The sequence below is a fragment of the Argopecten irradians genome, unplaced genomic scaffold (genome assembly GCF_041381155.1).
Source record: "Argopecten irradians isolate NY unplaced genomic scaffold, Ai_NY scaffold_0161, whole genome shotgun sequence".
Classification (NCBI taxonomy): domain Eukaryota; kingdom Metazoa; phylum Mollusca; class Bivalvia; order Pectinida; family Pectinidae; genus Argopecten; species Argopecten irradians.
The window spans coordinates 1,422-13,507 of NW_027187628.1; the positions used below are offsets into that span (position 1 = coordinate 1,422).

Here is a 12,086-nt window from a genome sequence, read left to right on the forward strand (position 1 = left end):
GTCAACCGATGTTTCAAGACATGGGTGATCACCTATAGTGTATATGCGATCAAAATGTGATATCATATTTTGTTTTTACACAATTTCCTAATCTGGCCGTTGCTTAACGGATAAAACGACCTCGCATTTTTCTCTCCAGTTATGTAGCTAGTTGTATTTGGTGCTATTAAGTGACATGAAGACATCGTAGATGGAAATTAATAAATCAGAAAAAATCATAATTCACCCATGACGAAACAGCAGATCAGTATGAACTTGATGTAATGACTTCAGAATGTATGATTCTTATAATATTTTACCTTTTTCAGTACAGGGAAATCTTCATATTCTACTGTTTCTGGCAGAGGTAATGCTGGTGGTGCCCCTGACGATAGTTTAGGATCTCCACTTTGACGTCTAGGATAGAAATTAATGGACAATTATATTGTAAAAGTATATAAATCTAATTTGAAATATGTTTAATCAAACAAAATACGTAAGTTAATATAAAACATTGTATTGCATAGGATTTATTTCCGTTTCAAGTATGTTAAATATCGAAGGTACACTTTTCAATATCACTGTACAATTTAACATGAATGATACTTTTTCATGAACCATGACCACCTGTTACAATTAAATATGAAACACTGGACCAAACGTATGTAACAAACACCTAATACGTACTAATGAGCACATCAAATCTTAGCCAAAACAATGTAGAATATGAGGAAAATATCATATGAAGCAATACATTCGATTTATTGGAATTCATTGGATATGTGTTTACCTTATACATAGAAACCCGTAGTTGTTTTGATGGTTTGTCGGACGTCTGGAAAACGGTATCCTACAGAAATTTACAAAGGGATGTTACAAGAGAGGAATTGTATACATAAATGAAATCCGTATTATTAAACACTTATTTATCTCAAAATATATAACTGTAAGATGTTAATGCAGTTTACATGGACTTATAATTAATTGTGTGTAAACGTATATCGACGAAACATTTTGATGTCACTGCTTAATGTATGGAAACAGAATTGACCACCAGGGTCAAACAATACAGACTATATAGCTCAATCAGTAGATTATCAACCTATTGATCAAAAACCTTTTTGGTTTCGAACCTCGGTTTGGACGGATACATGTTGACGTTTCTGTTACAAAGATTAAGTTTCTTGGTCAACCGGTGTTTCCAGACATGGGTGATCACCGAGTAGTGTACATGTATATGCGATCATATTGTGATATCAAATTATTGTATTATTTTCACTCAATATCTAAATCTGGCCATTGTTTAACAGATAAAATGACACCGCATTTTTTCTCTCGCGTTATGTAGCTAGTGGTATTTGGTGCTATTAAGTGACATAAGGACATCGTCGATGTAAATTAATATAAAAAAATCACAATTAACATATGACGAAACAGCAGATCAATATGTATTTGATGTAACGACTTTAGAATCTATGATACTTATACTATCTTACCTTTTTCTTTACAGGGGAATCTTCATATTTTATTGTTTCTGGCAGAGATAATGCTAGTGGTACCACCAACGATGATTTAGAAGTCGTATTTGACGTCTAGGAAAGCCATTAATGGAGTATTATATCATAATAAACCTATCATAATTATTTAAAAAAATGTTTAATCGCACAAAATACGTATTTTGATATAAAACGATGTATTGCATATGATTTATTTCTGTTTCAAGTATGTTTAAAAATTGAAGGTACACTATTCAATATTATTTGATAATTTAACATGGACGATACTTGTTAATAAATCACGAACACCTGTTTCCAATTAAACATGAAATACTTGACCAAACTTATGTAACAAACACTATAAACGTGCTATTGGGCGCTATCAAATTTTAACTAAAACGATGTAGAACAAATTATGTAGTTAAGGGAGTAAAATTGTGATTAGAATACTTTCCAATTACAGAGACACCTGGTCAGTCTTAACTAAGTTATTATATTTATACTGGAATTTGTAATTACATTTATGTTGTAAAATTTCGAGTAAAAATCAAATGAAAGGATTACTACATATTCAAACTTGATTCAAGAGAAGATACCAAATTAAAAGAAATATATTAATTTTAATACAGAGTGCCGAAAATGATAAATTTGTTGTATCTCCTGTCGAAAAGTCAGTGTAATTAAGGAAAATATCATGTGTTTACCTTATACATAGAATCAAAATTTTCTCTTCCGTTCGGTTGTATATATGGTTTGCCGAACGTCTAGAAAACGGTATCATTCCGAAATGTACAGAAGGATGTTTAGGGAGAGGAATTATATACATAAATGAAATCCGTGTTAAAATTCACACACTTTTATCTCAAAATATAAAATTATAATATATTAATACAGTTTACATGAATTATAATTAATTGTGTACAAACGTTTATTGACGAAACATTTTGATGTCACTGCTTAATGTATGGAATCAAAATTGACCACAAGGGTCGATCAATACAGACTAGATAGCTCAATCAGTAGATTATCAACCTAGTGATCAAAAATATTTTTGGTTTCGAACCCCGGATTGGCGGGTACATTATTTTTTGTTTCTTGTTACAAAATTAGTTTCTTGGTCAACCGATGTTTCAAGACATGGGTGATCACCTATAGTGTATATGCGATTAAAATGTGATATCATATTTTTTTTACACAATGTCCTAATCTGGCCGTTGTTTAACGGATAAAACAACATCGCATTTTTCTCTCAAGTTATGTAGCTAGTTGTATTTGGTGCTATTAAGTGACACGAAGACATCGTAGATGGAAATTAATAAATCATAAAAAATTACAATTCACACATGACGAAACAGCAGATCAGTATGGATTTGATGTAATGACTTCAGAATGTATGATTCTTATAATATTTTTTACCTTTTTCTGTACAGGGAAATCTTCATATTCTACTGTTTCTGGCAGAGGTAATGCTTGTGGTGCCCCTGACGATAGTTTAGATTTCCACTTTGACGTCTAGGATAGAAATTAATGGACAATTATATTGTAAAAAGCATATCAATCTAATTTGAAATATGTTTAATCAAACAAACTACGTAAGTTATATAAAAAATTGTATTGCATAGGATTTGTTTCCGTTTCAAGTATGTTTAAAATATGGAAGGTACACTTTTCAATATCACTGTACAATTTAAATGGATGATACTTTTTCATGAAACCATGACCACCTGTTACCAATTTAATATGAAACCACTGGACCAAACGTATGGAACAAACACCAAATAGGTACTAATGAGCACATCAAATCTGTAGCCAAAAACAATATTGAAACAAGTTTATGGAATTATTATTGTGTTTACCTTATAAAAAAAACCGTAAGTTCGGACGTTTGGAAACAACGGGTATTCCTTCTGGAAATGTTTCAAGTTACATGGGTGATCACCTATAGTGTATAATGCGATCAAAATGTGATATCATATTTTGTTTATTTACACAATTTCCTAATCTGGCCGTTGTTTAACGGATAAAACGACCTCGCATTTTTCTCTCCAGTTATGTTAGCTAGTTGTATTTGGTGCTATTAAGTGGACTTGAAAGACATCGTAGATGGAAATTAATTAAATCAGAGAAAAAATCATAATTCACCCCATGACGAAACAGCTGATCAGTATGAACTTGATGTAATGACTTCTGAATGTAAATTATCTTATTATAATATTTTACCTTTTTCTGTACAGGGAAAATCTTCATATTCTACTGTTTCTGGCAGAGGTAATGCTGGTGGTGCCCCTGACGATAGTTTAGATTATCCACTTTGACGTCTAGGATAGAAATTAATGGACAATTATATTGTAAAAGCATATCAATCTAATTTGAAAATATGTTTAATCAAACAAAATACGTAAGTTAATATAAAACATTGCTATTGCATAGGATTTGTTTCCGTTTCAAGTATGTTAAAATATCGAAGGTACACTTTTCAATATCACTGTACAATTTAACATGGATGATACTTTTTCATGAACCATGACCACCTGTTACCAATTAAATATGAAACACTGGACCAAACGTATGGAACAAACACCAAATACGTACTAATGAGCAATCATCAAATCTAAGCCAAAACAATGTAGAACAAATTATATATTATTCTTGTTAAAAAATTAGTTTCTTGGTCAACCTATGTTTCAAGACATGGGTGATCACCTATAGTGTATATGCGATCAAAATGTGATATCATATTTTGTTTTTACACAATTTCCTAATCTGGCCGTTGCTTAACGGATAAAACGACCTCGCATTTTTCTCTCCAGTTATGTAGCTAGTTGTATTTGGTGCTATTAAGTGACATGAAGACATCGTAGATGGAAATTAATAAATCAGAAAAAATCATAATTCAACACATGACGAAACAGCAGATCAGTATGAACTTGATGTAATGACTTCAGAATGTATGATTCTTATAATATTTTACCTTTTTCTGTACAGGGAAATCTTCATATTCTACTGTTTCTGGCAGAGGTAATGCTGGTGGTGCCCCTGACGATAGTTTAGGACTCCACTTTGACGTCTAGGATAGAAATTAATGGACAATTATATTGTAAAAGCATATAAATCTAATTCAAAATATGTTTAATCAAACAAAATACGTAAGTTGATATAAAACATTGTATTGAATAGGATTTATTTCCGTTTCAAGTATGTTTAAATATCGAAGGTACACTTTTCAATATCACTGTACAATTTAACATGGATGATACTTTTTCATGAACCATGACCACCTGTTACCAATTTAAATATGAAACATGGACCAAACGTATGTAAACAAACACCTAATACGTACTAATGAGCACATCAAATCTTAGCCAAAACAATGTTGATATGAGGAAAATATCATATGAAGCAATGCATTCGATTGATTGGAATTCATTGGATATGTGTTAACCTTATACATAGAAACCCGTAGTTGTTTTGATGGTTTGTCGGACGTCTGGAAAACGGTATCCTACAGAAATTTACAAAGGGATGTTACAAGAGAGGAATTGTATACATAAATGAAATCCGTATTAAAATTCAAACATATTTATCTCAAAATATATAACTGTAAGATGTTAATGCAGTTTACATGGACTTATAATTAATTGTGTGTAAACGTATATCGACGAAACATTTTGATGTCACTGCTTAATGTATGGAAACAGAATTGACCACCAGGGTCGATCAATACAGACCACACAGCTCAATCAGTAGATTATCCACCTATTGATCAAAATACTTTTTGGTTTCGAACCTCGGTTTGACGGATACATGTTCATGTTTCTTCATACAAAATAAGTTTCTTGGTCAACCGGTGTTTTCAGACATGGGTGATCACCGAGTAGTGTATATGCGATCATATTGTGATATCAAATTATTGTATTATTTTCACTCAATATCTAAATCTGGCCATTGTTTAACAGATAAAATGACACCGCATTTTTTCTCTCGCGTTATGTAGCTAGTGGTATTTGGTGCTATTAAGTGACATAAGGACATCGTAGATGGAAATTAATAAAAAAAATCACAATTAACATATGGCGAAACAGCAGATCAATATGTATTTGATGTAACGACTTTAGAATCTATGATACTTATACTATCTTACCTTTTTCTTTACAGGGGAATCTTCATATTTTATTGTTTCTGGCAGAGATAATGCTAGTGGTACCACCAACGATGATTTAGAAGTCGTATTTGACGTCTAGGAAAGACATTAATGGAGTATTATATCATAATAACCTATCATTCTTATTTAAAAAATGTTTAATCGCACAAAATACGTATTTTGATATAAAACGATGTATTGCATATGATTTATTTCTGTTTCAAGTATGTTTGAAAATTGAAGGTACACTATTCAATATTATTTGACAATTTAACATGGACGATACTTGTTAATAAACCACGAACACCTGTTTCCAATTAAACATGAAATACTTGACCAAACTTATGTAACAAACACTATAAAACGTGCTATTGGGCGCTATCAAATCTTAACCAAACGATGTAGAACAAATTATGTAGTTAAGGGAGTAAAATTGTGATTAGAATACTTTCCAATTACAGAGACACCTGGTCAGTCTTAACTAATTTATTATATTTATACTGAAATTTGTTATTACATTGACGTTGTGAAATTTCGAGTAAAAATCAAATGAAAGAATTACTAGATATTCAAAATTGATTCAAGAAAAGATAGAAAAATAAAAGAAATATATCAATTTTAATACAGAGTGCCGAAAAATGAAAAAATTTGTAGGTTCTCCTGTCAAAAAGTCAGTGTAATTGAGAAAAAATATTAGATTAAAGAACACCTTTACTTTATTGCATATGTGTTTACCATATACATAAAATCCAATTTTTTTCTTCCGTTCGGCTGTATGTACATGTATGGTTTGCCGGACGTCTGAAAAAAACGGTATCCTTCAGGAATTTACAGACGGATGTTAAAGGAGAGGAATTATTATACACAAATGAAATCGATGTTAAAATTCACACACTTTTATCTCAAAACATGTAATTATAATATGTTAATACAGTTGACATGGACTAATTGTGTGCAAACGTTTATCGACGAAACGTTTTTATGTCACTGCTTAATGTATGGAAACAGAATTGACCACCAGGGTCGATCAATACAGACTAGATAGAACAATCAGTTGATTATCAACCTAGTGATCAAAAATCTTTTTGGTTTCGAACCCAAAATTAGTTTCTTGGTCAACCGATGTTTCCAGACATGGGTCATCTCCTATAGTGTTTATGCGATCATAATGTGATATCAAATTATTTTTAACACAACTTCTAAATCTGGCCATTGTTTAACGGATACAACGACCTCGCTTTTTTCTCTCACGTTTTGTAGCTAGTTGAATTTTGGTGCTATTAATTGACGTGAAGATATCGTAGATGGGAATTAATAAAAAAAAAATAATTCACCCATGACGAAACAGCAGATCAATATGAACTTGATGTAATGACTTCAGAATGTATGATTCTTATACTATTTTACCTTTTTCTGTACAGGGAAATCTTCATATTCTACTGTTTCTGGCAGAGGTAATGCTGGTGGTGCCGCCGACGATGGTTTAGGACTCGTCTTTGACGTCTAGGATAGAAATTAATGGATAATTATATTGTAATATCAAATAAATCTTATTTTAATAAAATATGTTTAATCAAACAAACTACGTAAGTTTATATAAAACATTGTATTGCATAGGATTTGTTTCCGTTTCAAGTATGTTTAAATATCGAAGGTACACTTTTCAATATCACTGTACAATTTAACATGGATGATACTTTTTCATGAACCATGACCACCTGTTACCAATTAAATATGAAAAACACTGGACCAAACGTATGGAACAAACACCAAATACGTACTAATGAGCCCATCAAATCTAAGCCAAAACAATGTAGAACAAATTATATATTATTCTTGTTAAAAAATTAGTTTCTTGGTCAACCTGTTTCAAGACATGGGTGATCACCTATAGTGTATATGCGATCAAAATGTGATATCATATTTTGTTTTTACACAATTTCCTAATCTGGCCGTTGCTTAACGGATAAAACGACCTCGCATTTTTCTCTCCAGTTATGTAGCTATTTGTATTTGGTGCTTATTAAGTGACATGAAGACATCGTAGATGGAAATTAATAAATCAGAAAAAATCATAATTCACACATGACGAAACAGCAGATCAGTATGAACTTGATGTAATGACTTCAGAATGTATGATTCTTATAATATTTTACCTTTTTCTGTACAGGGAAATCTTCATATTCTACTGTTTCTGGCAGAGGTAATGCTGGTGGTGCCCCTGACGATAGTTTAGGACTCCACTTTGACGTCTAGGATAGAAATTAATGGACAATTATATTGTAAAAGCATATAAATATAATTTAAAATATGTTTAATCAAACAAACTACGTAAGTTAATATAAAACATTGTATTGCATAGGATTTGTTTCCGTTTCAAGTATGTTTAAATATCGAAGGTACACTTTTCAATATCACTGTACAATTTAACATGGATGATACTTTTTCATGAACCATGACCATCTGTTACCAATTAAATATGAAACACTGGACCAAAACGTATGTAACAAACACCTAATACGTACTAATGAGCACATCAAATCTTAGCCAAAACAATGTTGATATGAGGAAAATATCATATGAAGCAATACATTCGATTGATTGGAATTCATTGGATATGTGTTTACCTTATACATAGAAACCCGTAGTTGTTTTGATGGTTTGTCGGACGTCTGGAAAACGGTATCCTACAGAAATTTACAAAGGGATGTTACAAGAGAGGAATTGTATACATAAATGTAAATCCGTATTGAAATTCACACATATTTGTCTCAAAATATATAACTGTAAGATGTTAATGCAGTTTACATGGACTTATAATTAATTGTGTGTAAAACGTATATCGACGAAACATTTTGATGTCACTGCTTAATGTATGGAAACAGAATTGACCACCAGGGTCGATCAATACACACCACACAGCTCAATCAGTAGATTATCAACCTATTGATCAAAAATCTTTTTGGTTTCGAACCCCAAAACTAGTTTCTTGGTCAACCGATGTTTCCAGACATGGGTGATCACCTATAGTGTTTATGCGATCATAATGTGATATCAAATTATTTTAACACAACTTCTAAATCTGGCCATTGTTTAACGGATACAACGACCTCGCTTTTTTCTCTCACGTTATGAAGCTAGTTGAATTTGGTGCTATTAATTGACGTGAAGATATCGTAGATGGGAATTAATAAAAAAAATCATAATTCACCCATGACGAAACAGCAGATCAATATGAACTTGATGTAATGACTTCAGAATGTATGATTCTTATACTATTTTACCTTTTTCTGTACAAGTAAATCTTCATATTCTACTGTTTCTGGCAGAGGTAATGCTGGTGGTGCCGCCGACGATGGTTTAGGACTCGTCTTTGACGTCTAGGATAGAAATTAATGGACAATTATATTGTAATAGCAAATAAATTTTATTTAAAATATGTTTAATCAAACAAACTACGTAAGTTAATATAAAACATTGTATTGCATAGGATTTGTTTCCGTTTCAAGTATGTTTAAATATCGAAGGTACACTTTTCAATATCACTGTACAATTTAACATGGACGATACTTTTTCATGAACCATGACCACCTGTTACCAATTAAATATGAAACACTGGACCAAACGTATGGAACAAACACCAAATACGTACTAATGAGCCCATCAAATCTAAGCCAAAACAATGTAGAACAAATTATATATTATTCTTGTTAAAAAATTAGTTTCTTGGTCAACCTATGTTTCAAGACATGGGTGATCACCTATAGTGTATATGCGATCAAAATGTGATATCATATTTTGTTTTTACACAATTTCCTAATCTGGCCGTTGCTTAACGGATAAAACGACCTCGCATTTTTCTCTCCAGTTATGTAGATATTTGTATTTGGTGCTATTAAGTGACATGAAGACATCGTAGATGGAAATTAATAAATCAGAAAAAATCATAATTCACACATGACGAAACAGCAGATCAGTATGAACTTGATGTAATGACTTCAGAATGTATGATTCTTATAATATTTTACCTTTTTCTGTACAGGGAAATCTTCATATATTCTACTGTTTCTGGCAGAGGTAATGCTGGTGGTGCCCTGACGATAGTTTAGGACTCCACTTTGACGTCTAGGATAGAAATTAATGGACAATTATATTGTAAAAGCATATAAATATAATTTAAAATATGTTTAATCAAACAAACTACGTAAGTTAATATAAAACATTGTATTGCATAGGATTTGTTTCCGTTTCAAGTATGTTTAAATATCGAAGGTACACTTTTCAATATCACTGTACAATTTAACATGGATGATACTTTTTCATGAACCATGACCATCTGTTACCAATTAAATATGAAACACTGGACCAAACGTATGTAACAAACACCTAATACGTACTAATGAGCACATCAAATCTTAGCCAAAACAATGTTGATATGAGGAAAATATCATATGAAGCAATACATTCGATTGATTGGAATTCATTGGATATGTGTTTACCTTATACATAGAAACCCGTAGTTGTTTTGATGGTTTGTCGGACGTCTGGAAAACGGTATCCTACAGAAATTTACAAAGGGATGTTAAAAGAGAGGAATTGTATACATAAATGAAATCAGTATTAAAATTCACACATATTTATCTCAAAATATATAACTGTAAGATGTTAATGCAGTTTACATGGACTTATAATTAATTGTGTGTAAACGTATATCGACGAAACATTTTGATGTCACTGCTTAATGTATGGAATCAAAATTGACCACAAGGGTCGATCAATACAGATTAGATAGCTCAATCAGTAGATTATCAACCTAGTGATAAAAAATATTTTTGGTTTCGAACCCCGGATTGGCGGGTACATTATTTTTTGTTTCTTGTTACAAAATTAGTTTCTTCGTCAACCGATGTTTCAAGACATGGGTGATCACCTATAGTGTATATGCGATTAAAATGTGATATCATATTTTTTTACACAATGTCCTAATCTGGCCGTTGTTTAACGGATAAAACGACATCGCATTTTTCTCTCAAGTTATGTAGCTAGTTGTATTTGGTGCTATTAAGTGACACGAAGACATCGTAGATGGAAAATAATAAATCATAAAAAATCATAATTCACACATGACGAAACAGCAGATCAGTATGGATTTGATGTAATGACTTCAGAATCTATGATTCTTATAATATTTTACCTTTTTCTGTACAGGGAAATCTCTTCATATTCTACTGTTTCTGGCAGAGGTAATGCTGGTGGTGCCCCTGACGATAGTTTAGATTTCCATTTTGACGTCTAGGATAGAAATTAATGGACAATTATATTGTAAAAGCATATAAATCTAATTTAAAAATATGTTTAATCAAACAAACTACGTAAGTTAATATTAAAACATTGTATTGCATAGGATTTGTTTCCGTTTCAAGTATGTTAAAATATCGAAGGTTACACTTTTCAATATCACTGTACAATTTAACATGGATGATACTTTTTCATGAACCCATGACCACCTGTTACCAATTAAATATGAAAACACTGGACCAAACGTATGGAACAAACACCAAATACGTACTAATGAGCATATCAAATCTAAGCCAAAACAATGTATTAGAACAAATTTTATATTTATTGTTGTTAAAAAATTAGTTTCTTGGTCAACCGATGTTTCAAGACATGGGTGATCACCTATAGTGTATATGCGATCAAAATGTGATATCTCATATTTTGTTTTTACACAATTTCCTAATCTGGCCGTTGTTTTAACGGATAAAACGACCTCGCATTTTTCTCTCCAGTTATGTAGCTAGTTGTATTTGGTGCTATTAAGTGGACATGAAGACATCGTAGATGGAAATTAATAAATCAGAAAAAATCATAATTCACCCATGACGAAACAGCAGATCAGTATGAACTTGATGTAATGACTTCAGAATGTATGATTCTTATAATATTTTACCTTTTTCAGTACAGGGAAATCTTCATATTCTACTGTTTCTGGCAGAGGTAATGCTGGTGGTGCCCCTGACGATAGTTTAGGACTCCACTTTGACGTCTAGGATAGAAATTAATTGACAATTATGTTGTAAAAGCATATAAATCTAATTCAAAATATGTTTAATCAAACAAAATACGTAAGTTGATATAAAACATTGTATTGAATAGGATTTATTTCCGTTTCAAGGTATGTTTAAAACATCGAAGGTACACTTTTCAAATATCACTGTACAATTTAACATGGGATGATACTTTTTCATTAAATATGAAAAGACCAAACGTATGTAACAAACACCTACCAAAATAGTAATGATATAAACATCTGTATTGAATAGGATTTATTTTCCCCTGTTACCAATTAAATATGAAACACTGGACCAAACGTATGAAACGTATGTAAACAAACACCTAATATCGTACTAATGAGCACATCAAATCTTAGCCAAACAATGTTGATATGAGGAAAATATCATATGAAG

At 31.5% G+C, this 12,086-nt stretch overlaps 1 protein-coding gene across 3 annotated transcripts; it reads right to left on the minus strand.

Moving 5' to 3' along the window:
• Positions 1-333: 333 nt before the first annotated feature.
• Positions 334-8,311, minus strand: LOC138311957 (uncharacterized). 3 transcript variants are annotated; one of them, XM_069253074.1, is made up of 9 exons: positions 8,244-8,311; positions 7,773-7,868; positions 7,024-7,119; positions 5,617-5,712; positions 4,918-4,977; positions 2,892-2,987; positions 1,476-1,571; positions 770-829; positions 334-396 (listed from the first exon to the last, which is right to left on the minus strand). In XM_069253074.1, exons 1-9 carry the CDS (start codon positions 8,250-8,252, stop codon positions 376-378), a joined length of 630 nt encoding a protein of 209 aa, XP_069109175.1. In that variant the 5' UTR covers positions 8,253-8,311; the 3' UTR covers positions 334-375. The 3 variants fall into 3 exon arrangements, with proteins under 3 accessions (XP_069109175.1, XP_069109177.1, XP_069109176.1); XM_069253076.1 differs by lacking the exon at positions 5,617-5,712; XM_069253075.1 differs by lacking the exon at positions 1,476-1,571.
• Between the last annotated feature and the right edge of the window lie 3,775 nt (positions 8,312-12,086).